The sequence below is a fragment of the Hippocampus comes genome, unplaced genomic scaffold (assembly GCF_001891065.2).
Source record: "Hippocampus comes isolate QL1 unplaced genomic scaffold, H_comes_QL1_v1.1 scaffold174, whole genome shotgun sequence".
Lineage (NCBI taxonomy): Eukaryota > Metazoa > Chordata > Actinopteri > Syngnathiformes > Syngnathidae > Hippocampus > Hippocampus comes.
Window position 1 is genome coordinate 3,318,529 of NW_017805983.1, and position 26,818 is coordinate 3,345,346.

Below are 26,818 nucleotides of genomic sequence, written 5' to 3' on the forward strand. Positions count from 1 at the left end.
AGGCCATGAGAATGCGAGGCGAGGGTATTACTGTTGTGGCGACTCCACTCAAGCTAAGCGACCTCAGCAGTAGATAAGTCCGCCGCTCTCTGCTGTGCGTGCTTCAGCGCGAACATGTATGCAAGCGCGTCTTTTGATTTCAACCAATCAGCGCTGACGCAAATGACGTCACACACGACAACAGCTAAGCTAAGTTAGCCGAGACGATACTCGAAGTCGGACGGACACGATTTTCTGCCAATCTGTGTTTTTCCCTTTTTGGCCAAATATATTTTTTACGACAACTGTCTTGTCCACGGCGTCTTTTATTCGTTCCACTGGGGTTTAGCAGGTGTGTTTCTAAAGAGACGAAAATTGTTTGGGGACTATCCCCCACGTTCTAGTTGAGATGGTATAACCCAAGAGGCAAAATGACGCTTGCTACTGTTGTTGCGAGTTGCCATTTGTTCTACTAAACCATTAGTCAAACGCCATCATGTCTTCTGTCGTTATTACACAAACAAAAATCTCTTTACTGTTACTAGTGTTTGTGCCTCAATATGGCTACGCTCGTAAAAGCAATACAACGAACTCAAACGCGTCTTCGTTCAATGTTGTCAACTAATATCCGGATTAATTTTATGCAAATTTTCAGGAGTACTTTTTCCAAGGCTGAGTCACGGAGTATCCACTCCAATAACGTAGTTGCAGTCGTCATTGTAACGAAAACAATCATCAGCAATTACACGAGACAAAAATGCCCCCCTAACTCCAAACACAGTAATTTCAAGTCATGTGTGACAACTTATTGTATGTTAAGTGGTCTGTGCTTCTTCATACTTTGTGTATTTTGACACAAGAATGTCAGTGTGCTTTTATTAGTACACTTGGGAACCCTTAAAACCCGAAAGTGCATAATGTTTCCGCTATTACACTTTAACAACTTTTCAATACCTAACGATCGATCTTATACAGAACAAGGTTTCAATTGCTGGGTTGTCAGGATCATACTGACCAGTAGAAGGCCACTTTGTCGCCCAGCCTCCTGTCGTGTACGTTGCGGTCGAGGACGTTGTAGCAGATGTTGGTGGATGCTCCCTCCATGCACTTGATGAAAATCTCACCTTTGGTCACGTCAAAGTTGTAGTCCAAGAATCGGCCCGTATGTTTGGTCTTCCAGAAGAAGTCCTTGGTCATATCGCCCCAGAACTCTGTGGGCCCATGAGACAATTCTTATGCATGCCAAGGAGCTAGTAGGTGGAGTTAATAGTGTTTTAAAAGAATGTGGGAGGTACCATAATAAGTATCATTGGGCACTACTCAATTGTTTATTTGTCTTTTTAAATTAATGAACACAACATGCATGTTCTTTGTAATGCAGGGGAAGCTGGAGTAACCACGGAAGCAAAGTGAGAACACACAAACTCCACACAGGAAGGGCAGAGCAGATTCGAACCCTGCATCTCTGAGGTGTGAGACAGACGTGCGAATCACTATTTCTGCCCTTTAAGATTTTTCATATTATGTTCTTTTTAAATGTTCATTTTCAGTGTTATCCAATGACTTTTGCATCACATAAATCATTTTACGTGTTTTTTCTTGCCAGTGCCCCTTGCACTAATTAGTACTTTAATGTTTCATGAATTATCAGTGATTGCAGTGGTAGTGCAGGAATTGCTTCAACACATAATTAATCAATTGCACACAATCGATTGAACGTTGACGAGCGACTAGTTGGCGAACGCGTCACACTTACTGTCAGGGTCCTCGATGGATTGCATGTACATTTCCTTGAACTTCTCAAAGGTGGGAACGTGAGCCCCCCTGCGCATCTCCTCACCCCCGTGAAAGACGTCGTCCTCGGGCGCCTTGTCGGGAATCATATTCAGATGACGCGTTGGATGCTAACAAGAACCACAGAATGAATCACTGCGAGTGCGAGCAGGCGCTAGTTTAGCTACACTCAAGACCCCACTGGTTTGTCTGTTTTTGTTCCCCCGGGGTTATGTTAGCAAATAAAAGTGTCCCTTGCTGGTTTTGCGTGGCTTCAGTGTGATGATGCTTGGATTAAAAAAAATTAAAAAAAAAGAAAGAGACGAAGTGGTCTGCAGAAATGTTACGTGGAGGACGCAGGCGTCGCTAAGCTAACGAGCTAAAATAGCAGAGACGAGTTAAAGGCGACGATGACGACAAGGTTCCGCCTTTTTTGTCATTTGAGTTGTTTCACTTTGTTTTTAAAAGTTACATTGAAATTCCAAATGGGCCTCTGGTTCTTCGGTGGCCAAGTAGAGGAGGAGTGGTGAGCGAGTCCTTGAGTGAGCCTTGGTGGTGGCAAAGTCTACTTTTCCCCCTTATTTAACAAGCACAATGAGTGGCACTGACCTCCGTTTACCCCCGGCCAGTAGCCAATCAGAAGCGTGGTGCGTTCGCTAAACCACCGACTTTGCAAAACTTTCAGTGGTCCAATAAAAGTAACAATGTTCGCGACTCCCGACCAGCAGCCAATCAACACACGCGGGGCGTTCAATTGACCATCTGAAAGCTCCGACTCTACAAAACCTTACACATTTTCTTTTTTTTTTCTTGTTCCTGCATGAGGCTATCGAGATAAAAGATTTTATGGCGCTCCTACTCTAAGCATTTCCTGGTAATGTGTAGATTATTAATAGAAGTGAATGCAACCATCCCAGGTAGTAAAATCACCTAGCTAAAAGACGTGTTCAAATGCTAGTTTCTCCAGATATAATGTACTGTAATGCCCTTCAATGTGGTCAAGGATGCACGCAGTCGCTGATGCAATCTGTTCGATGTTTAATAAACAAAAAGAGGCAGCAATGAAGACATTCACAGGATCTGCTGCTAGCCACAACTCACGCCCATGCGCTCCACACTCAGACTCACTGCCTGGGCCGATCTCCCCCCCAACCTGGCTCGTCCCCTCTCTATGACGTCACCCTACTCAACTAACCCAGCCCTCAAATACACAAAGACTGTAACAAGAAACAGATACCTGTACAGTATTACATAACAAAGGAAAATTCATGTCCACCCAACGTGTGGCAGCTATTGTTTTCAACTACCTTGTGCACACGGTTTGCCCACATTACCTTTTTAAATAGCAAAATATGACCATATTTAATTAAAAACAAAAAAAGACTTATCTTGAAAAGGAGGAATACTGGAGGGTGTGTTTCAACGACTAGAGTGTCACATTAATGGCTTTGTCATATTACAAGCCTTTTTGTCGTTCACAACAGTCTCGCCGTCAGACAACCAGATAAATACCGTTCTTTGTCTTGGACCGGGCGAGATTCACGCTGCCCAGACTGCCTAGTCGTTGCGTGCTGCTTCAAGATTCAGTCCATCGGCGCAGTGTGTGTGTGTGTGTGTGTGTGTGTGTGCGCGCGCGCGCGCGCGCGCGCGCGCGCGCGCGCGCGCGCGCGCGCGCGCGCGCGCGCGCGCGCGCGCGCGCGCGCGCGCGCGCGCGCGCGCGCGCGCGCGCGCGCGCGCGCGCGCGCGCGCGCGCGCGCGCGCGCGCGCGCGCGCGCGCGCGCGCGCGCGCGCGCGCGCGCGCGCGCGCGCGCGCGCGCGCGAGAGAGAGAGAGAGAAAAACATGTCTAAGCAATTATTAAACAACAGAATATAAGTTAGGTATTCTTAACATGAAATAAAATTATGCTCAAACATAAAATGATAATAATAATATAACATAAGCTTACACGTCAAGACAACTCAAATTCGGCTACGAGACACTACGTTTGTCTCCGACATGTCTGTCGGCTCAAAACCGGGCTACATTCGCAATATGGAGGGTCTGCGGGGTCTTGGAGGGTGCAGAGGAGTTCACCCAACTGATCGACGCGCTTTGTCGTAGGATGACGATGGCCCACAGGGGCCAAAATCGGGCTGCTGAAAAAAATCCAAACATCCCAAAAGACAAACACACAGGAGCAAACTAAATACCACACAAAACAACTGCAAAACAAAACGCGACAAGCAAGAAATGCTGCAAATGGCTAAAACGCTGCAGACACAGGAATGGTGCAAACAAAAAAACAAACATAAGTTTTTTTTTAACGCAATAATGAAATGCTACAAACACACCAATAAAATGGAATCAAACATATCACTACATAACAAATGCAAAATGCCGCGTAAATACAAAAATACACTAACCCAAAAACCACAACAAAATGATTCAATTTCGGGCCACTCGGGGGCACTGCAGGACCAGTCCTCTGCTACGAGATCCTCTTAATTATCCCGAGTGGCTTAAACAATCTCGTTTTTGAGTTGTCTTTTGTATTACCGCGGCGTTTTTGTTTTGCATTTGCTTTGTGGTTTTGTAATATTTTCTTACACTTTGTTGCTGTGATTGCAGCATTTCTTTCATTTGTGTGTGGTTTTTTTTTTGTTGTTGTTTTTTGCATTATTCCCGTTTGGAGCGTATGGCTGTTTGCTACATTTCTCACTTGCTGCATTTTTTTTTTTGTGTTTTTATTGATTGCATGCTGTTTCCTTTTTAAATTATTGTTCCATCTGTTTTGTCTTTGCAACATTCCTGTGTTTGCAGCGTTCGACAATTTGTGGGCGTTTGTCTCTGTCGGCCACCTTTATCAGACCACACTTCAATTAACTGTCCTTCACACAAGTTGCTTACTGCATTGGCGCCATCTTGTGGCACATTTGGACACAAAGGTAAGAAGAGTCACGACTGGCAAGCACTCACTGTACTTTGGTATCAAAGTAGCCATGAAATTAAGACTACTGGGTGCATAAACTTTGCAGAGACATTGTTCCCGCTCCAAACACCCCCCAACATAGAATGAGGAAAAAATGATTTGCAAACAGTCTATTTATTAATGAGAAGGCAAAAAAAAAAAAAAACAAAAAAAAAAAACACACAGGCACTGTCTGATTGTGTGCAACATTCACTCAGTTAAAGGCCTTCAAAGCATGAGACTGGGGCACGTCTCGAGGATTTGGCAGGACCGTCTTGATCGACGCGCTCAAATTTTTGCACCATTTCGGCACCCAAACCCCGGAGAAAGTCCCCGGCAGGATGCTCATAGGATAATGTCATGATACAAATATCTTTCTACACACACACGCACGCATGCAGTACAATGACCACACAACATTTAACCTGGTTGGACTCAACACGACAGATAACATGGCTCTGTCGGTTAGACTTTTTTGACTATGGGTGAAGACCAAACTGACAGTCCCACACCAAAAGGGACCAATAAGAGAAAAGAGAATTTGCTAAAAGTAAAAATCCAATCAAATATGGACAACATAAAGCAAAACTGCTATCTGTTTCTTTTTTTGAATAGTTGGGCCAGTTGGGAATGTCAAAATAGAAGGCAGATAGAGAGAGACAGACAAGCAACCTGGTTGGTTAACTGAAAGTCAGGACTTCAGAGGACATTTTTGAAAGAGGATAATTAAAAAACAAAAAAACATACAGTACATAGAAGACACGTGCTTAGAATTTTCTTACACACATGCACAGAATTTTCTTGCACTCGTGTATAAGAAACATTAGATACTTCCCAGCATGGAGGAAGAGGATTTTGTTGACAGAAGAATTGGGAGTCCGGCAGCAGTCTGTTTGCACAGGACTCCAGCGAGGACGTCGAAGATCGGCCACGCCGTCGACGTTTGGAGGGGATAGGGGAAAAAAAACAACTTGTGGTCTATTGGTGCTAAAACTCTTCCGGTTCTTCGGCATCCGGGATCTCAAATCCCTCCTGGAGAAATCCAGAAAGTGCAGAGTGAATATTAATAAAACATCTGGAGTCAATCTTGAAGGGGACAGACATTACTGAGAAAACACGGAGAACATTGGACTATTTGCTGTTCTCCAACAAAGAGCTGAATTGCCAAATTCACACTCAGTGTTTGATTCATGCTCCATCACCACTACAAAAAAGTCTTACTCCTTCCACACTGAAACAACTTAACCCGCACTTTTCTTAAAACACAATGTCAACGGATCCACACAAAAAGTAGGTAGTGGGGTGGCGCGTGATATTGATAGATCTGCTTGTGAGTGCCTGGATGTAAGCTGTAGCCGACAGAAGCTCCTGTCTTCACTACGTTTGTGTTTTACTACTCTCCTGGTTTCAATAAAGTGCATCAGTGACAGTAGCTTTTCTTTCCCATGTTATAATTTCATAGTAGCATCTCGAACGCACGCGCGCGTGCGCGCACACACACACACACACACACACACACACACACACACACACACACACACACACACACACACACACTTTTTTCTTTTCTTTTAATTATATTATTTAGTGCCCTTAGAGACTGTTCTCCCATTTGGTGTTGATGTGAATTTAAGGGTGTATCTGATTGGTCGAAGTAGGATACAAGCATATAATTCAATGAAACATCTTAGCGATAAGTATATTGCATGGGCCATTATCGGAATCTTTTTTTCATTGTATTGCGCAGCCCTACTTCTTATCTAAAACTTACATCGACAGCATAGAGAATGTCCACAATCCTCTGCAGTGCAGGATCGCCCTGGCCTTCATTCTCCTGGCAAATAAGCTCGATGTTCCGCAGTTTACCGAAGTAAAAGTCTCTCTCCTTCTCTATGTCCTGAACGGTACACCTCAGTTCCTCCAGCTGTACACCAGCACACAAGCATCATTAGTCACACACTGGTAACACCAAAGATTTTGACTTTTTCTTTTTTTTTTTTTATATTTACTTCTGAGAGGATCTCCGCCCCCTCCTTGTTGGCAGCAGCACTTGCAGACTTCCTGCCTGTTATGGGCACCACCTTCGGGGCGACTTTGGCAACTGGAGGCCTCTGAGGAGCTGAAGAGAAATGAGACGGACGGGGAAGGATGAGAGAGTGGAAAGAAACCTCAAAAACACCCGGCATGTTTGATGAGCAGGGGGGGGGGGGGCGCCTACCCCGACTGATGGCCTTCTTCGGGGGCTTGTTCAGTGCCGACGTGGCGGCATTGGGCGGAGGTGCCGCATCTTGGCCCTTCCTGGCCTCCACCGGGTCATACTCGCTCTCACAGTAGTTGGCATCGAAGAACTTCTTGAACCATTGCACAAACTCAAAGTTGTCTTGGAACTTGCCTTTCACCAGCTTGTCCACTGGAATGATCTGAAAGAGAAACAGTTCTAGCGCATGCCTCGCCTCATATATTGACTGTACCTTAAGGAAAGAGTCACTCACTTTGTCGATGTTCATCTTTTTGAAGGCAATCTGGAGGAGCTTGAAGTTGTGGATATACTCGTGCTCCAACTTGGCGCCGAATTTCACTTTCTTTACAGGCACCGAGCCCGGGAACAACATGTCCATAAATTGACAGTAGGCGGCACCTACGCAAACAAATACAGTGGTGCCTTGAAATCAGAGTCTAATTTGATCCGTGACCATGCTCACAACTCAAGACAGCGAAATGAACAGAAATTCCATTGTCAGTCTTATAAAACCCCAAATTATTTCTAGGCTAGAGACATGGGCTTGGGTCTAGCTGTGAAATTACATCGCTGAGACAGGAGACTTCTCTAGATATCACAGGTGTCAAACTCAAGGCCTGGGAGCCAGATCTGGCCCACCACATCATTTTATGTGGCCCGCGAAAGCAGCTCAAACGTCAACTTCCATGATCCTTTCTAAAATGTCTACCAAAATTTTAAATAATTATATGTAATAAATAAGAGGTATATTTTAAGCATTTTCTTGTTACCAAACCCCTCATGATAGTAACTTAACCAAGAGTTGAATCAACAGTTATTCTTGACTTCTTCATATAGTTTCAGTAATTAAAATGTGGCCCGCGCCAAAAGTGAGTTTGACACCCCTGCTATATATGAAATAATGCTGTGTTCCCTGGGTTGCTGCCATTGTCATGTGATTGATTCCTGCCTGTCGATTCGCAGACTGACGACGCATCACTTCCTCTTCCTTTGCAGTCTATGCACGCTGATTCTCTGAGTGAGGATTTTATCACTTATTCGTACTTTTCATGCAATCGATAGACATGTTTGTTTTTGAATAGGCCCATGCTTGAGACAGTCAAATCCACCTTTATTGAGTCCAAGTCACAAAGGTCCGAGTCAAGACCGAGTCCAGATGAGATCAAGAGTAAACCATAAGATGGAAAAATACTATTTTCACGACCACAAAATTTGAGAAATGTAATTCTGCTCAACACTCTCCTGAGTTGACATAGTTTGACATGGTGCTGTATTTCTCCAAAAGTCTCTTCCTACAGAATCTGCAGATTGCTTTATGTTTTCTGACATTGTGGCTAACCCTAGTTCTCAATTGTTGGTAAAACCCAATTTTATAACACCGCCGTTGGCTGACATGACTGAAAGAAAAAGACTGCATGCTCTGGCGCTTGCGGTCAGGTTAACCAATCAGATGGCTACTTTGATGATCTGTAAAACTTCATTCCAAATTTCTTTTAAGGACATTCTCTTTCAGGAATAAAAATATAGTTGGACTCGGTCGAGTCGAAAATGTTTTGTTAGTCCAACGGCCAAGACCCCAGACAAATCCGAGTCAAATGCCAAGGAATCCGAGTCATGTCCAGGACAAAAAAAACCCCAAAACAAAAACGTGTCGAGTCCGGACTTACAACAGCCCTGGTATTAATACTCAATGATGTAAAACTGCACATCTTGAAGGCAATGAATGACATCATATCAAGGACTATATATACTGCCCACCCCTAGTGAGGAACTCATTATACAAGATATTTTGTAACTATACCACTTGTATCACTTAATATTGTAACTATACTACTTCTATCACGATACGGCCATAATCAACACATTCCAAGAAAAAAACCCAACAACATCTACCATATTATTCATTCATTTTCTGATTCGCTTAATCCTCACAAGTGTCGCGGGGGGTGCTGAAGCCTATCCCAGCTGTTTTCAGGCAGTAGGCGGGGTACACCCTGGACCGGTTGCCAGCCAATCGCAGGGCACACAAAGACGAAAAACCATCCGCGCTCACATTCACACCTCGGGACAATTTTGAATGTTCAATCAGCCTGCAATGCATGTTTTTGGAATGTGGGAGGAAACCCACGCAGGCCCGGGGAGAACATGCAAACTCCACACAGGGAGGCCGGAGCCGGGATCGAACCTACGACCTCTGCACTGTGAGGTCGATGCGCTAACCACCTCTACCATATGAATTCATCAAAATTCCATAACTCAAGAAGCCAACATATTTGAGGCTCAATCCATTCGTAAAATGTTGGACATGTATGAATGTGGCATGTACTGTTATCAGTAATAACGGTTAAGAGTCTTACCTGAACACAACATCTCGATCTTGGTGAGGTTCATCTGTAGAGAGTCGTTGATCCACACGAGCATGTCATGGCGACTCAAGTTTTCGCTTGTCACCGAGGTGGAGTAGACATTCACGGCCATTGTTTGTCCGTAAGCAGATCACTAGAGAGAAAAAAAAAATTCAAAATAATCATCCATCCATCCATCCATTTTACGATCCGCTTATCCTCACAAGGGTCGCGGGGGTGCTGGAGCCTATCCCAGCCGTCTTTGAGCAGTAGGCGGGGGACACCCTGAACCGGTTGCCAGCCAATCACAGGCACACAGAGACGAACAACCATCCACCCTCACACTCACACCTAGGGACAAACTGTTCCTCCTCCACTGACGTTTGTCCCACAAATAACCACAGTTGTCACAATCCAAATACATGATTGGAAATCAGAGCTGATCAAATCATTTCCAAATAATGCCTGTTAGGTAAAAAAATATTTGATTTTTACATATTCTTTTTTTTGAAGGTCACAAACTGACACACTGTTGCCACATCATTGTGAATAAAAAAAGGAGACAATTTGGATGCACGATCTAAATGAATTGATGGGGTATCAAATTGGGACTCAGCAGTTACTCAAAATCAAGTGGCTCAGATGTGAGTGCAAAATTTAAAAAAAAAGTAATTGGGATCTCCCTACAATTAACCAGAATAAATAAGTATAAATCAGTATTTATCAACATTTTTTAAACTTAATCTGAGGTATGTGCTGCTACATCACAAAATATTTCAAGCGGCACATATAAACAATCATTACCATTAACACCTGTAGACATTCGGTCTTAAACAACTCAAAAAGACTCCCCTTCTCCAACCGGCTGAGAAATTTCAGTTGAAAATAGCCACCAATAAGCTCGTCGGGCTGACATTCCAAAGGGTTGTCCAAGTCGACACATAAAAAATTACTGCAATGTTTTAAAATGTGTCACAGAATCGATTGTTCCACGCATTTTGTTTATCAACACAAACAAAACAAAATAAACAACTATTTGGCAATATCAGATGAGACCGAGTGATACTGTACTCACTTAGGTTTTTAAAACTTATGAGGTACTTCTTGGGTACTGACTAATGAGAATTGCTACACTTCTGTGTTCCACGTTCAACTATATGTCAATTACAAGTTATTCACACCCATAGATGAAACTAATTTATGCTTTACATAATTTGATAATTATTTAATTGCTGGTTGGGTCTGTAACGTGTCACAAAATAGAGGGAAATGGTTGATAATTGTATAATTGAAAAACAGATGGCAATTCTTTTAAAGACAATCAACCTACTTTTAGGAAAGACTAGAGAAATTATATAATAGTGCTCACTTAAGAGGCTGATATCTGAGTATTTGGACATTTTAAGCTAAAAATGTCTCGAAAAGATTTTTCGATTATCAAAACAACTGTCGATTAATCACATTATCGATTATTCAGCTAATTTTGACAGCTCTGAGTACAACTTTTTTTCGGAAAAGCACAATGATTAAAAAATATGTGGGCCTTGTAGAGTCATGTAAAAATACTGACAGGGTATGTAAACTTAAAGGCAAAATTGCATATTTTAAACACATCTCCCAGCCCTAATTACTGCTAGGAAGGACTTTCCCAATACAAAACAACAAAATAGGATAGTTGCGAATTTGTATTTTTCTGAAAGAGAGCAACACATTCACGTTACATTCCCACGTTTAACACATTCGCGTCCACCTTGAATTAAGGGCCGCTTTTCGACAAATGCCAAGTACAGAAAGATGATTACTATTATATAACTGTTATAATTTACTATACACCAGTAATTGTATCATAGCTGGTTATTCCTGTATATTTGGCTATGTGACAAACTTGAAACGGAACGATTTGGATTTGATTGACACAACAGGGCCGCGTTGTTAGCCGATTAGCTCAGCTATGCTAAAGCCTCTCCAGACAACGAAAACTGAGTTCGAACGCAACTTTCTGCCCACGAGAAGCTCATACGGTCGGAACTCATCACCACTAAAGCGACGTGTTACTCGTTTAATACGAACATGAGTTGAACGTTTTGTTTTGAAGTAGCAGGGAAGTGAAACGGACGATTTTTTTCGCTGCCTCAAGCCGGCCAATGTCGTTTCAACAGAGGCTTGGCGGCGGGTTAGCCACAGCCGACGAAGAACCCACCTCGATGGCCAAAGCTCTTACTCGTTCCGGTGTGTTATGTTAGGACCGGTTCTGTCCAACTCAAGTCCACCGGCAGCGGAAGAAAAAAATAAAATCGATAGGTTTTTTTTTTCCCTTCCTCTTTTATGTCTGTTTTCTTCTTCGCCTTCTTTTAGTCTTAACGTCAATGTGCGAGTCCGCGTTCGCTACCTAGTGCCGTGGAGAGGCCAAGCACACAAAAATAACAAGGGAAAAGAGACGTGCGTGTGCGTGTGTGTGTGCACGCATGCAAGCGCACGCACACACACACACACACACACACACACACACACACACACGGATAAATCTAGAATTGACATCCACACACGTAAATTATCCATCCATCCATTTTCTGAGCTGCTTTATCCTCACAAGGGTCGCGGGGGTGGTGCTGGAGCCCGTCCCAGCTGTCTTCGGGCAGTAGGCGGAGGACACCCTGAACCGGTTGCCAGCCAATCACAGCGCACACAGAGACAAACAACCATCCCCGCTCACACTCACACCGAGGGACAATTTAGAGTGTTCAATCAGTCTGCCATGCATGTTTTCAGAATGTGGGAGGAAACCGGAGTACCCGGAGAAAAACCCACACAGGCCCGGGGAGATCATGCAAACTCCACACAGGGAGGACGGAGCTGGAATTGAACCCAGTACCTCTGCACTATGAGGTCGACACGCTAACCAGTGGATCACCAGGCGCCCACACATAAATTATCCCAAATTAAAAAAAAAAAAATACAGAATGCCATTTATTTTGCATTTCAATGTTTGATTTGGGGCTTTTGTACAATCTTTGGGTGGACATACAAAACATATGTATGTTTTTGCGACCAAAACAAAATGAAAAATAAAGCACGTTAAAAACAACAAAAGAAAACAACTCTACATTCATGGTTTCCTAACGTCAAATACTTTAAATGCAAACTATAGGTTTGAGGTGCAACACGACATGCTGACGGATGATTACCGGTACATGTGGAAAAATACATTGATTTTAACAAAGGTAGGTGATGAAAATAAATCCACAATCAAATGTCTTAGAAAAGAAGAAAATCCACCGACTGGAGTTGCCCATCCATAGTCCTGACCTTAACACAATTGAGATTCTGTGGCATGATCCAACATTCCAAGAAAATTTCTGATTTGAAATATTTTAATAAGAGGAATGGTCCAGAATTCCTCTTGATCAATGTGCAGCTCTGATCTGCAACTATAGAAAATGCTTGGTTGAGGTTATTCCTGCCCAAGGATGGTCAAACAATCAACAAATCCAAAGGTTTACCAAACTTTTCCACCCTGCACAGTTAACATTTACTTGGTATGTTTAGTAAACACATCTAATCCTTAGTGTGGCATTAGTTAGAGCAGGCCACATCTTCAATATATTACAGAACACAATGGACAGGGTGTCCCAAAAATGTATTTATGCTTTGACTGGCCATTAATCCGATATTTCTCACAGATTTAGTGTTAATTGATATAAATAACTCTAATGAGTTAAATTAAAGCAAATCGCACTGAATTTAAGAAAATATAAAAGGCATAAATGAAAACACATTTAGTAAGCAAAATGTGATTAGTGGGCAGTTAAAGAGTGAACATATTTTTGGAGCTGTATACAGCTGTAAGAAAAAGAAAGTGAACCTTTGGCTTTAATAACTGGTTGAACCTTCTTCAGCAGGAGTTATCTCAAACATTTTTTTTGTAATCACACAGGAAAAAATAAAAATTAGCGAGTCTGTTTTTAAAAGGCCGATGGCTTTTACCAACACTTCCATGAATCTTGTCCCATTAAATGGAGTCGAGGTCGACTGACTCCTGAATCCGATTAGCGCTTGAAAAAAATCAGGGTTCATATATTTTTTCCACCCTGTACTGTCATGTTTACATTGCATACACATTTTGTTCAGTAAAAACATAGACACAGTTGTTTGTGTGCCATTAGTTTAAGAAAGTTTTGACGGCCCATTTTTGTGACATAGATGAAAATCAGATGAAGTTTTATGACTAATTTATGCAGATATCCAAGCTGTTCCAAAGGGTTCACATATTTGGAATAGTTGTCGCAGTTTTATGTACCGGTATATATAAATATACATTTGTAAACTGACAAAACTGCAGGAAAGAATACTTTAAAAAATCAACATGATTCCCTTTTTCTTTTTTTTTAAAGAAACATTCTCTTCCTAGCCGAGCTGCTACATCAGTAGAGGGACGGATGTGGCGGTGCCTGGGCTGGGCATGCTGGAGGGGGAGAGCTCCTCGCAGGCAAAGTAGTCCTTGAGTGGGGCAAAGAGGTGCCGGATGACGGGAACACTCCAAGCCTTGCCCAGCACCTTCTGCCTCTGCTGCCGGTTCATGTTCCTCACATCGGTGTAATGTTTGGGAAAGCCAAAGATCCTGACAATGGGTCACAGGTGAAAACTTTAGTCAGAATGATGCCTGCATACATTTATTCACCCAATTTTTACAAGCACACGCACGCGCGCACACGCACGCACACAGACACACAGACACACACACACACACACACACACAGACACACACACAGTTTGTACTTTTCAAGTTCGGTAATCCAAAGGTTGTCTTCTTTGCTTTGGTAGAGTACTGGAAGTAGCGAGACATTTTTGCCCTGCTTCAGTGAGTTTGGATTGGTGGTGATGGTTCTCACTTTGGTGACCTGCGAGGGGACCCAAAAAACAACAGCTCAGTTAACTTGGCGCTCTAGCTAACCCATAGTTGGTCAAGCATGAACTACACTTCATGTTCGTTATGCATTTCATTGAGAAAACAAACTAATAGACAATACAAGACCGGTGTGGGACCGTGATCAAATGTGAATTGTTATAATGTTAGTACAGCTAACTCATGCAAGTACCGACATTAAGTGCTAAGAGGCTGTTGTGCAAAGAGGAATTTATCACTGTGCTAGGTTGTATGAGTTAACATAGGTGGCTTACTCCCAACTCTGACATGTGTCAGTCATCTACAATATTTTCAACAAATGTTTGAGTCACTGTGACTGATGAGACAACGGAGCAATAAAGCCGCCCAATAAAGCATGGTGTGTGGAGTCACTGACCCTGGCTTCCCTGCCAATCTCCAAACAGTCTTGCAGGCTCAACTTGTCACTCTGAGATGCTGCAATGGGCCTGGGAGACAAAACACCACTCAAATGCAATGACAAAAGATGTAATTATACGTATAAATGTTCTGATGGTCTTCCAGGGGTCGTGGATTGCACACATCCTCAATCCAACTATTCTTTTCAAAAATGCTATATGAGAGTAACGTTTTCTTATAGGAAGTCAAATATTTTATCAAACAAAAATCAGAGTATTCTGATTTTAAAATTATTTTTTTTCAGAGCAGACAAATTGGGTTCTATAAAGATAATTGGAAAGTCCTATTTTTCCTAGTTGAGTGTCATCATATTATGAGAATAAAGTTGTATTTTTCAAGAAAACCCATTGTAATAGTACACGGGCAGAGTCATATTTTTCCAGAAGGAAATTCATATTACAGGAAAAAAAAAGAGATTCCCCTCAAAAGAAAACAAGTTGCAATATTTGTATTTTTCAAGGAAAAACTTGCATTATTACATTATGTTGGATCTATTTTTTTTAAATGTCAAAAATTAGATTAAAATTGTTTTTTCAATGAAATAAATTGTACCAACACAAAATTAAGCTGCATTTTAACATTAAAAAATCATGGCAAAGTTGTAATATTATAAGATTTACATTGAATTGATTCAAAACATAAGTTTCACAATATAAGAATAGAATGTAGTTTCCTCATAAAATAAATTCATATACTTTTCTCAAAAAGTTGGAAAGTGGTAATAATGCAAAAGCTTAAATTTTCGGTAGAAAAAACAAAAAAAAAAACAAAAGTTGCAATATTATGAGATGATCAAAATGTTGTTTGAATCTATCTGTTTTTAGAGCATTGTCTAGCTCGCTCTATAAAGCTCGTAAAGTTTTTAGAATAAAGCATAACGAGACTCAAATGTATGTTTTGAAGAAAAAAGTTGTAATACTACAAAATTAAAGTTGTATTTTTTTCAACAAGTTGTATTATTACTGTCATTATTATTATTAAGATTATGCAGCACAGTGGACAACTGGTTAGCACGTCCGCCTCAGTACAGAGGTCTGAGGTTCAATTCCGGGCTCCGGCCTTCCTGTGTGGAGTTTGCATATTCTCTCCAAGCCTCTGTGGGTTTTCTCTGGGTACTCTGGCTTCCTCCCACATTCCAAACACATGCCCGGAAGTTGATTTATCACTTTACATTGTTCTTCGGTGTAATTGTGAGTGTAAGTGGACGCTTGTCGATATGTGACCTGCGATTGGCTGGCTACCAGTTCAGGGTGTACTCCGCCTCTCCCCAAAGACAGCTGGGATAGGATCCAGCACACCCGCGACCCTTGTGAGGATCAGCAGATTATAAAATGGTTGGATGGATGTTTTTGAAAAGAAATAAGAATAAACTTGTCTTTTTTCCCCCAATAATAAAATTTAAGGTGGGGGATGATTGGTTGCAAAGAAAGATGTCATATTACAAGCATACTACAAGATTAAAAATGAACTCTTTAGGATAATGAGATTATCAATATGTTTCCTCAGCGCGAGTATGTGAGTCATGTTAGATACCTGCTCATCCCCGGAATGTTCCCCCAGAAGTAACGCGCTCTGTGGGCTGGGCTCACTTTAACGGCATCCACCAGAACCGGGTTGCACTGTCAATCAAGAGAGTGTCACTGAGCCATTATGAAGGGAGGGAGAATGGATGACGGGGTGGGAAGAGGAACCTCGAGGAAGCGGCAGATGTTGACTTTGTCATGCATGTTCATGAAGACGACATTCTCAAAGAGCCAGAAGAACGGCTGGTGGTCTTCTTCTTTGGGCTTAAGCAGCTGCAGGATGCGGTAGAAGTCGAAGAAGAGCCTGCCTGAACCCTCTAAGAAAGGAAATGCAGGCAGTTCAGATGCCTGTGATCTTGTTCATCTCCGAAAGAAATCATCAATAACTCTGGCCTCTTAATCAACAGACCGTAGAGTCCTTTTCTGATGGGGTTTACGATGGAAAGGTCGTTACAGGGGCTTCCACCAATCAGCAAGTCAAAAGGACCCAATTTCTCCACCTAGAAAGGAAAAAAAGTGGATTTGGATGTAACTGAATCCAATTTTTTTTCATTCATTCATTTTCCGATTCGCTTATCCTCACTAGGCTCGAGGGGGATGCTGGAGCCTATCCCAGCTGTCTTTGGGCAGTAGGCGGGGGGGACACCCTGAACCAATCGCAGTGAATCCAATTTGATGCTTTTATTGTTTATAGCATTGTTTGTGTATATGTAGTTGCTGTGGACTGTTATTCGCATTCACTTCTGTTGCCAGTATGTACTGTCGTACACATTATGCATATAGCGTGGTGTACCAGCAGTATTCTGTTCATACATCATTATGATGGTGTTCATTTCATTTTCATCTGTATTTATTTTCATGGTAAATACAATGCTGCTGACTATTCTCGCTCCTGTTCACATTTCCTGATCAATTTTAGAGTGTTTCAAAAATCAGAAGTCATGTGATTTCCAAGTGGTCCTTGGATCCTTTAATTTTTCTGCAGCCTCTGTCACCCCTGATTTTAGACTCATCCTCTGCTAATGACATGGGTAGGGATACTTTCAAGTTAAGTGGAAGCAATGACACTTCAACCAAAGTGGGCTAAGTGTATGTGCGTACGTGTGTGTGTGTGTGTGTGTGTGTGTGTGTGTGTGTGTGTGTGTGTGTGTGTGTGTGTGTGTGTGTGTGTGTGTGTGTGTGCGCTCGTACAAGTTTCTTGTCGATGCAACGGGTGTCACCAACGTGGACGATCTTCCCATCGTGGTTGATGAGCCCAACTGCGATGGAATCCTCACAAATCTCTGAGGCGACATACGTGTGGATCTTAAAGCCGAGGTCCTTCAACACCTGGTATCCTGCGACAGGACGAGTCCATGTTAAGATACTGGGCAACTCGCAATTCAGCGGTGTTCCCACTTGGTCTGAACACTGCACACTGAGCACGTAAACAGGCGTAAACAGCAAAGGTGAAAGTGCGAACATGGTGTGAATGTGTCAATATCAGGTGTGAACCAGTTAACATGTTCAAACCAACATTTACAAAATGTAAGCTTGTTGACAAGCTATTTACTGTATTATTTAGAACTGTTGTTGCACTCATTACTATTACCAACTATCACTTGTCATTCACACCTGAAACATATTCACATACTATACTGAAACATGTTCAGGTCTGATAATGAAACATGCTTACACCTGATAATGAAGCATATTTACAACTGATGTTGAAAAATAATCAACTCTGATCCCGAAAGATGCTCACAACTGATGATGAAACATGGTCATGCCTGATACTTGTCACACTCAAGACCCAATTCTGAAACATACTCACATTTGAGACGTAATCACCTCAGATAGTGACACATGTTCAAAAGATAGACTAACACATATCTGATACTGAATAAAATTGACATGGTTTTAGAACGTGTGTGGATGTGCTGACCTGTTGCAATGCCGTCGAAAAGTGAGAGAACTCGGATGGGTCTTCGTAGGTTAGTGGGGATGGACGGGTAAACGCGGTGGGGCTCCTATAGTGAGAGATGACAGATGACAAAATGGAAAAATGTTTTGAATACTGCACTTTATCATTCCTTAATTCCCAAGCATATTTAATTGTATTGTATTGTATCATATTTAATGTACCCGGTATCTGAAATACTGAATATTTTCATCATAATTAATTCTCTGGACACCTCAAGTGCAGCATATTTACATCAAATTATATGTTCTATACACTTCGATTGGAGCATAATTACATCATATTTATCATACATATCACCTTGCAGCATTAGTTTAGTAAAAAGCAAACAAAATAATTGTAAAATCTATATAAAAGTGTGTGCACAGGGGGAGCCAGTGGAGGGATCGGAGGATGGTCAGGTTTCTGGGCGCCAGCGCGCATGGCATCATCCAATCAAGGCTCAGATTCAAGTTTGCGCAGTCTGGTTTTTATGGGAGCTTCACAGTCCAGCAAATGTTTGCAGACAGAATTAAAGCCATTGCAAAGTTCTTCAACTGATGCAGTAGAGCACTGATTATCTGGATTAAAAATTTCAGAAAAATGTGCAGCCGCGGAAGGGTTAATTATGCGACTACTACGCACAGGAGCGCACGGATTTGGTACAGTGCAATAGAGGGCAATTTAAAACTAGACAGGCAAATGCTGATACTTTGAAACGCAGAGGTACATCATCACCAGCCTGACATACACATTCCAAGTAGGAACCATGTCAATGTGCATGTCGACTGCAAATTATGCTCTGGAAACCTTTGGATGCAATAATTAGTGACAAAAAAATGGGACAAAGGATGTCATGCCAATACTCACAAACTCCATGGCGCTGTTGTTGGCAAAGAACTGCTGGACGCGAATGCTCCAGTCCTCTCTGGGAAGGAGGGCACGGTGAGTTCGGTGGTCCTGACACATATAGCAGATCCACGGGTCCACATGCTTGAGCGAGTCAAAGGTCCCGCGGCCCACCAGGATGTTGAGGCAGTCATTGCAGTAAGATCTTGGACAAGAGGCAAAATAGTTGTTGGTGAATGGTCTTGAAGGGCGGCAAAAGAAAACGCGCAAACGGACCTGCAGCAGCCGCTATTCCCGCACAGAATGACCTCCAGGCCGTAGCAGCAGATGGTGCAGTAGGACTGATAGCCGTCTTCGTCGTAGCGATACAAGGTCTCTGTGAAGTTGTCCTGCAGCAAAGCATTGTGAGATTGTGAAGGAGAAAGGGTGCAGATTCTTCTGAGTTTAGGAATTAAATCTCAGCTAAAGCTTTCTGTTTTTATATTCGTACCGTGCTTTTGTTTGTTTTTCATCCCACATTAACTTAATTGAAGACGAAATTGTATGTGTGTGTCAATGTGAACGGTAATGCTTGGTCGCAGATACCTTATTTTTCCAACTATAAGACGCTCTGGAGTAGTTACACTATCCATCCATCTATTTTCTAATTCACTTATCCTCACAAGGCTCAGGGTGGAGCCTACTGTCATCGGGCAGTAGGCGGGGTTTATCCTGAACTGGTTGCCAGCCAGTCGCAGGGCACACATAGATGAAAAACCATCTGTGCTCACACTCACACCAAGGGACAATTTAGAGTGTTCCATTAACCTGCCATGAATGTTTTGGAATGTGGGAGGAAACTGGAGTACCCGGAGAAAACCCACACAGGCATAGGGAGAACATGCAAACTCCACGCAGGAAAGCCAGAGCCGGAATCGAACCCTGCACCTCTGCCCTGTAAGGCGGACGTGTTCACCAGTCGTCCAACGTACCGCGAAAAAAATGCATCATGAAGAAGAAAAAATCTCACACTGGGCTTTAAGTCACATTCTGGGGGCAAAATTTATTTGACAAAAAAAGAGACCAGAAAGAGTAAAAGTTGGACTGGCACCCAAAATCCCTGTTACCTAATCGTAATGATGGCAGCAAAGGCATTCCGGTTGGATTTGAAACTTTTGTTTTTAACAATGGAAATGTTTTTCATTTTAGTTTAAAATGGCTTACCTAACGTGAAGGGAGTGGGACTGCACAAAAGGTATTTGCCAACTGCTTACGACATTTCTTCCCCTACTTTCTTTTGATGGTTGGTAAATACTTTTGGTGCATTACTACCACCTTTACATTAAGGTAAGCCACTTTAAGAAACACTTTTTCCGTAGTTCGAAATGGAAGTTTCAAAACCAATCGGAATTCAATCACTGTAGCCAACACAATTGGGGTACCGGGTTTTTGGGTGCCAGTCCAAGCTCTGATTTTAACTCTTTTATTCCCCGTGATGTATAAATATGGCTTGAAAAACCACTGTGGCCACCTACCCATGACGTATTTTTATGTCTTTTGCGTTTTTGAGTGATGGTGTCCAGAAGGGTCTGACGCAGCCTTTGACTAAGGATCAGGATTGTCTTCATGGTAAATCATTTAAAATCTGGCCAATACGGTAAGTGCCCTGACGGTGGCTGGTGACCAGTACAGAGTCTACCCTGCCTCTCGCCCTGAGTCAGATGGCTCAGCCAAGTGTTGCTATCTGACTTGGTCTATGATGGACAAAAATACTGTACATAACAACTGCCCCCACATAGAGTTTCTTGTCCCATTATTTGGCAACTAGGCTGGGTGAGCCCTCTTACTTTGCACCTCAAGCAGAGACCTCCTTTGAAGAGCGGGTGGAAGATCTCCACGTTGTCACTCCCGCAACACAGACAGAACCCTGTGGATGCAATGACAAACTTCATTTCAATGCATGGTGCTGAAAAGGATACCAGATTGTTGATGGGATTTTGGGATGCTTTTCTTGATCGAACACACAAACCTTCAATGTCTAGTTTCATGTCCACAATCCTCGTAATCATCTCCTCTGCACACACAAAGATTTTTTTTTAGCAACGTGTAAATGAGACGGCAAGAAACACTAAATCACTAAACTTAAAATGCATCAAAAGTGGGGCACCCCTTAATTTTATAGTCTTATTAGAGCTATTTTACTTGATAATCCAGTAAATATACAATTAATTACACAATTAAATAATCACATTTTTTAAAAAAATTCTAGCTCATGAAATGAAATTAAAAAACAATTTCTAATATCATATTAAAAATAGTCAAACTGTTTTTTAATAAAAATATTGTTTAAAAAAGTATAGGTTCACATTGAACAAGTAATTTGTAATTTGTACTGTGAATGAAACCAATCTCACCTCGGCGTGTCTGGTCGGGCTGAGTGTAGGTAACGCTGTTGGATGGGATGATCTTATTGTACACTCTAGTTAATGACTTCCTCTTGTGCGTATGGTCAGGTGAGTTGTTGACGTCCAATGCCATGCCCAGCGGAATGTTAACATCCTTCGACCGCTTCCGCCCACCTCTGCCTTTCTCACACTCGTCTTTGTCCTCCTTCCCCCAGTCTCCTGAATCAGTTGTGGATCTTTTCCTGGGGCTGTGTTTCTTGCGTTTCCGCTTGGCGATGCTCCGCGGGGTCTGTGACAGTGTACTGGTGGAGATGCTGGTCTCTCTCTTTATAAGTTTCTTATTTATTACTTTTTCGATGACTTCTGATTTGATCACACCTTCATGAGAAGCAACATGACAGCACTTGGTAAAAATAACTTGCCCATTGATTGTTTAAGTACAAGTGACTTTTCAATTGCAGATAACACGTTGAATGAGAGGTGAGCGCATCTATCTGCCTTACAGTTCTGAAGTTCGCATAGTCTGTTTTGGGCGAAATATTAGGAAAAGATAAGAGACAAATGTCTGCTTGCACCATTCTTACAGGCCGCAGCGTCGGACATGTTGATGTCATCAACATCATCATCTTTCTCATCATCACTGCTCAGCACGTAGATTAACTCTGCCGGAGATCCATTTGAAGCTGGAACAACTGCAAATACACATGAGCTGCAATACTACTCATGACATTTGATGATGTTTCGCCATTTCTGTTCAAGAGGATGTAAATGTGACATTGTCATTCTTTGTATAGACCTTTTTAAAATATTTGGACTGTTCTGTTCAGCTATATCCAAAATGGATTAGGGCAGGGGTCCCCAACCTTTTTTGAGTCATGGACCAGTTAAGACAAGTACATGCTGTTCCCAGCACCACTTTTTTATCATTGCTTTTAAATTGTCAGTTTTAAAGCACTGGTGCTGACAACAAAGAAAATTATAGAGTAATTGAACATTCAAATTTTTCACATTCCTTTCAAACATTCATTCATTTTCCGTTCCGCTTATCCTCACAGGGGTCGCGGGGGGTGCTGGAGCCTATCCCAGCTAACTTCGGGCAGTAGGCGGGGGACACCCTGAATCGGTTGCCAGCCAATCGCAGGGCACACAGAGACGAACAACCATCCGCGCTCACACTCACACCTAGGGATAATTTAGAGTGTTCAATCAGCCTGCCATGCATGTTTTTTTTTGGGAATGTGAGAGGAAACCGGAGTACCCGGAAAAAACCCACACAGACCTGGGGAGAACATGCAAACTCCACACAGGGAGGCCGGAGCTGGAATTGAACACAGTACCTCTGCACTGTGAGGTTGACGCGCTAACCACTGGAACACCGGGCCACCGCCTTTCAAACAGTTTTATTCAATAGAACAACAAATGGAGGATAAAATAAAACAGTAAACTAGATGACATGATGGAATGCTACTTTCATCCGGTGGTTGCCGGCTAGTTATTTTGACTAAACTTCTAATGTTTACGTGATCAGGTTGTGCAAACTCTGCTCGCAATTTCGTGCTGTCCACTTGATCACTTGGGTGCTAGTTGTTCAAACAACTCAACAGGTTTCTAGTATTGTCTTGTTTTTGACGACATGCCATGCACAACAGCTTCCTCCCCTCCACGTCGTATTTGAGATACTGCCAGGGGAGGAACTCTTTTGACAAAATAGCTTCATCTTTGGAAGTAATGGCCGCACACCACCCGCACATTTAGATGTACGTTTTGTCAATTTGTTACTCTGACTTTCTGTGTACTGCTTTTCTTCTTTCATGTATTGGTGGATTCTGTTTATTTCAACTTGCAAACCAATGTTAGAATGGCGACTCAGATTAGTCGAACACATTTCTGCAACGTCTGATGGCGTAAATATATTCACAGCTCGCTGCTGGTCGTATAATATCATGAATCTCGATCATATAATCTCCAGGCCCTTTTTATATTGCCCTTTCAAAGGTAATCGACGGGTTGGGTGGTGTATTTGACTGATGCTCAGCAAAAACAAAAAACAAAACAAAAAAAAGAGATCTTGGTCTTGCCCGGTACCAGTACGTGGACTGGTGGTTGGGGACCTCTGGTTTAGGGTATTTGCAATTCCTTAATAAAAAAGAAAATATATATAAATTACTGCAGCAGAAACTGTGATAAATCAACTGAATATCGAAAATACCGGGAGCTAAAGTACAAGATATTGACAGCATCATTTCACCTGCTAGTGAAAACTTGATTTATGATATCTGAATAAAGACATCTAGATACATTTAATTTTGGTGAAATAAAACAATGAAAGGAGCTGCTTTCATCGTTTGTTGGCTGTGACCGCTCCTATGCCAATGCAGCCCTCCCTCCCACCGGCCTCTGCTCGTCTATGAAATTAACGACGTAGTAACAAAAGCATTTGTGCAAGTCGTCTGTACGGGCGTGGTGAGCAGGGGCTTATTTGCATGAAAACTCAACTCAACTATGCAAAACAACCATGACGGAATGAATGGATGTGGAAATACTAGGTCTTACTTTTTGCCTGGAAACGTTCCCCAATCCGAAATTGTGTGACCATGTCTGTGACGTCAATCACATCTAAAAAAACAAATAAGGCAAAAATGAACATAGGGCCAAGTTAGTTTGATTATTGCAATGGAGTTCTAGTGCCACACTGGAAAGAAAAAAAAAACGTACTATGAGAAAAAGACACAATATATTAAGGCAAAAAAAATCTGAAAAAATGAATAATGGGAAAGTTTTCTACATCTTATCTTAAAAGATAAAAGTTACTTTTTTGGGAAAAAACATCTTTATTTTATCAGACTAAAGTCATTTCTCATTTTTCTAGAATGTCTTGATATTGCACAATAAAGATGTATTTTTTCGATCGAAAAAGGTTTACTACTGCAAAATGAGTCACATTTCTCCAGAAAAAGTCTTAATATAACAAGATTTAAGAAGTAGTTTTCTCAAGAATTGTCTTAAAATTACAAGATTAAAATCATTTTGTAGAGGAAGAGACGAAAGCCACATGTTAAGCCACCCCCCCCAAAAAAATCATAGTCCCCAAAGACTAAAATTTTATGTTTTCTGAAAAATGGCAATTACAAGATTAAAGCGTGATTTTTTTTCTCGAATGTCTCAATCTTTCATGAAGAAAGATTCTAGAAAAAAAGTGCTTCCTAATACAAAATCTGTCATACAGTAATTGTCTAGAAAAAAAATCTTATTATTTGGCTAAAGCTGTACTTTTCAAGAAAAGTTATAATATACTGATTATTTTTTCCCAGAAAGTATCATTATTGCGGTAAAGTTATGTTTTATCTGAATAAAGTCCTTTGATTACTACATTAATCTCATATTAAAAAAAAGATTTCTATTATATTTTTCAAGAGAGTCATTATATTACAAAACTGGTCATATTTTACCCAGAAAAAAATATTAATCATTCAATATTAAAATGTATAATTATTATTTGGTAAGATTCCAACTCGTCCCCCCCCACCCCCTCAAATTTGACTTGATGTCAAAACTATTACCGGTACTTTTTCCAGGTAGCATAATTATTTGTTTGCTTTCCAGTGTGGCCCCAACACCCCTTGAATAGTGTCCCACCAGATGAATGGTCTGTGTAGCCTGAGGAATCTGAATCACACAAGTCCCATATAACATCTTCATCCTGTTTTTGTTTGGTCTTGACCAGCAGTTCATGTGCTGGAGGTAATGTTTTGGATGGCTCTTCTTCTCGATTGTCTGACAGAGCCCAGGTACCCGTGAGAACCTTCAAACAGGAATACATAGAATTAAGAACCTTCAAACAGGAAAACATAGAATTAAAAGCAGTGATAAGAGGGGCCCTATCCTTTCTTTTATTTGTCCATTCTCACTAAACTGCAGATTTATTGTTTGTTATTATATTGAGTACAGTATATTTCCTTAAATATTCTCAAAGCTTTTGGTGTGGGACAAACCCCTGAGGACATAATGTCAAGGTACCGCAGAAAGACAGATAAAGAATTCAATAAAGTCTTTTTGTTTCGTGTGGGGACGTTAACTTGAGCAAGCTGACTCGCTCGCTAATGTCTAAGGACAAGGAGGATTTTTGTATTTGGCACCATTAACCACCAACCGCAATGCATCACGGGATAGTTAGCAGCCAACGCAGGAATAGACTATGCGCGAATTTCAATGTTGGTTCCAAAAACGGACTTCAAAATACGTAATAAATACAATAGATCAAATAAATCAAGAAAATGGCATTATTATCGGATTATTACAATCGTTTAACGCAGGCAGACGTAAGATACATTCTTCGGAGTCGACGACCGAAAGTGGTGGTTTCTTGACCAATCACATTGGCGCGGGAAGCAACATAACCAATAGAATCAATGAGATTCGCGCATTTACTCTAAACTGATTTGGAGTCAGATTAAATTCGCGTTTACGAACAATGTGAAGTATTCAAACCGAACTCAAGTCAGCTGACCGTTGATGTCCACACCAAAAGGCAACATGGCGAAAAGCAATCCAATGAAAGACTATCGATCCAAACAATACCGCAAAACAAGGTGGATAACTAACACACGAGATGCTTCATAACGAAATGTGGCACCGACGTTCGTAATCTTCATAACGAAATGTGGCACCGACGTTCGTAATCATCTCGACCATCAATCCTAATTTGTAGTAGGTGAAGTAAAATTGTGGACAATAGTACAAATCACTCAACTAAATGAAGTTAATCCCATTCACGTGAACGTTTATCTTCGGCAAAAAGTTATTCAGTTACGCAACTCAAAACCAATTGGGAATGTGCGAGTATTAGGTTAATTTACCTAAACTTCTGTTTTGTAGTGCATTGAATACACTGTGGTAAGTCAAGGTTGAACAAATATTAACAAAAAGCACGTTGGTGGACTCACCATGGCGACTTCCCTCTGCGTGTACTGGACATTTAAACCAGCGCAAAACTGAGGGACCTCGGGGCCACTTCCCCTTAAACAATGACCCCCACCCAGCCCCTACCCCCCCCCCCCCAATTTCATAATTCCCACGAAAAAAATATTTTTGGGGTCGTTTAAAATGTAACGAATAAAAACACTATTCAGACTTTAAGGTCGGCGATGTTGTGCAAAAATTGACGGTACTACGTCACCAAAAACTTGCGAGAACGCCCACAGCGGCTAGCTGTGGAGTAGCTAACCGTATGTTTACATGCTAGTTGTAATAAAAACGTATGAGAACCCTTTGGAATTACTTGTATCTTTCTGCATAATTTGGGTGCAAAATATGATCTGATCTTTGTCTAAGTCACAAGAATGGACGAACACAGTTTTCTATGTCAAATATGTATCCCACATAAAATAATCCATGTTGTGACTGATCATCTTGTAAACATCATGTGCCAGATAAGTAAAGTCTGAAGTCCGACCATTTAAGTTTCAAACAAGTTTCTGGAGCAAAAATCAAGCAAGTCA

The 26,818-nt window shown here is 41.7% G+C and overlaps 3 protein-coding genes across 6 annotated transcripts in view; all 3 read right to left on the reverse strand.

Moving 5' to 3' along the window:
• Positions 1-2,365, reverse strand: part of acss2 (acyl-CoA synthetase short chain family member 2) — a 13,332-nt gene extending 10,967 nt beyond the window's left edge. For all 3 annotated transcript variants that reach the window (XM_019891565.1, XM_019891564.1, XM_019891563.1), the window contains exons 1-2: positions 1,736-2,365; positions 995-1,190 (exon numbers count right to left, since the gene is read on the reverse strand). In XM_019891565.1, coding sequence (XP_019747124.1) covers positions 995-1,190; positions 1,736-1,862 — 323 coding nt within the window. In that variant the 5' untranslated portion in view covers positions 1,863-2,365. The remainder of the gene's footprint in view (positions 1-994; positions 1,191-1,735) is intronic.
• A 2,451-nt stretch (positions 2,366-4,816) lies between these two features.
• Positions 4,817-11,640, reverse strand: LOC109528692 (microtubule-associated protein RP/EB family member 1). Of its 2 annotated transcripts, XM_019891607.1 has the most exons (7): positions 11,485-11,631; positions 9,297-9,438; positions 7,193-7,338; positions 6,919-7,120; positions 6,710-6,819; positions 6,472-6,624; positions 4,817-5,732 (listed from the first exon to the last, which is right to left on the reverse strand). In XM_019891607.1, exons 2-7 carry the CDS (start codon positions 9,415-9,417, stop codon positions 5,688-5,690), a joined length of 777 nt encoding a protein of 258 aa, XP_019747166.1. In that variant the 5' UTR covers positions 9,418-9,438; positions 11,485-11,631; the 3' UTR covers positions 4,817-5,687. The 2 variants fall into 2 exon arrangements, with proteins under 2 accessions (XP_019747166.1, XP_019747165.1); XM_019891606.1 differs by having other exon boundaries at positions 6,710-7,120; positions 11,485-11,640.
• A 596-nt stretch (positions 11,641-12,236) lies between these two features.
• On the reverse strand, positions 12,237-26,343 carry LOC109528279 (DNA (cytosine-5)-methyltransferase 3B-like). Its single transcript, XM_019890660.1, has 18 exons — positions 26,264-26,343; positions 24,957-25,122; positions 23,874-23,936; positions 21,880-22,012; positions 21,824-21,843; positions 21,330-21,698; positions 20,945-20,989; positions 20,763-20,842; positions 19,213-19,325; positions 18,958-19,141; positions 18,073-18,157; positions 17,340-17,485; positions 16,558-16,648; positions 16,317-16,465; positions 16,159-16,244; positions 14,585-14,654; positions 14,061-14,182; positions 12,237-13,902 (listed from the first exon to the last, which is right to left on the reverse strand). The coding sequence occupies exons 1-18, from the start codon at positions 26,264-26,266 to the stop codon at positions 13,701-13,703; spliced, it is 2,127 nt and encodes a 708-aa protein (XP_019746219.1). The 5' UTR covers positions 26,267-26,343; the 3' UTR covers positions 12,237-13,700.
• Between the last annotated feature and the right edge of the window lie 475 nt (positions 26,344-26,818).

What these genes read in the sequence shown, in the direction of transcription:
- LOC109528692 (XM_019891606.1), bottom strand. Translation starts at nt 9,417, where the DNA reads ATGGCCGTGAATGTCTACTCCACCTCGGTGACAAGCGAAAACTTGAGT. An exon ending in GATCGAGATGTTGTGTTCAG is followed by an intron (nt 7,339 to 9,296) that starts GTAAGACTCTTA and finishes TTGTTTGCGTAG; the next exon opens with GTGCCGCCTACTGTCAATTT. An exon ending in GGGCGGAGATCCTCTCAGAA is followed by an intron (nt 6,625 to 6,709) that starts GTAAATATAAAA and finishes GCTGGTGTACAG; the next exon opens with CTGGAGGAACTGAGGTGTAC.
- LOC109528279 (XM_019890660.1), bottom strand. An exon ending in GCCCGACCAGACACGCCGAG is followed by an intron (nt 20,990 to 21,329) that starts GTGAGATTGGTT and finishes TTGTGTGTGCAG; the next exon opens with AGGAGATGATTACGAGGATT. An exon ending in ACAACAGCGCCATGGAGTTT is followed by an intron (nt 18,158 to 18,957) that starts GTGAGTATTGGC and finishes CTCTCACTATAG; the next exon opens with GAGCCCCACCGCGTTTACCC.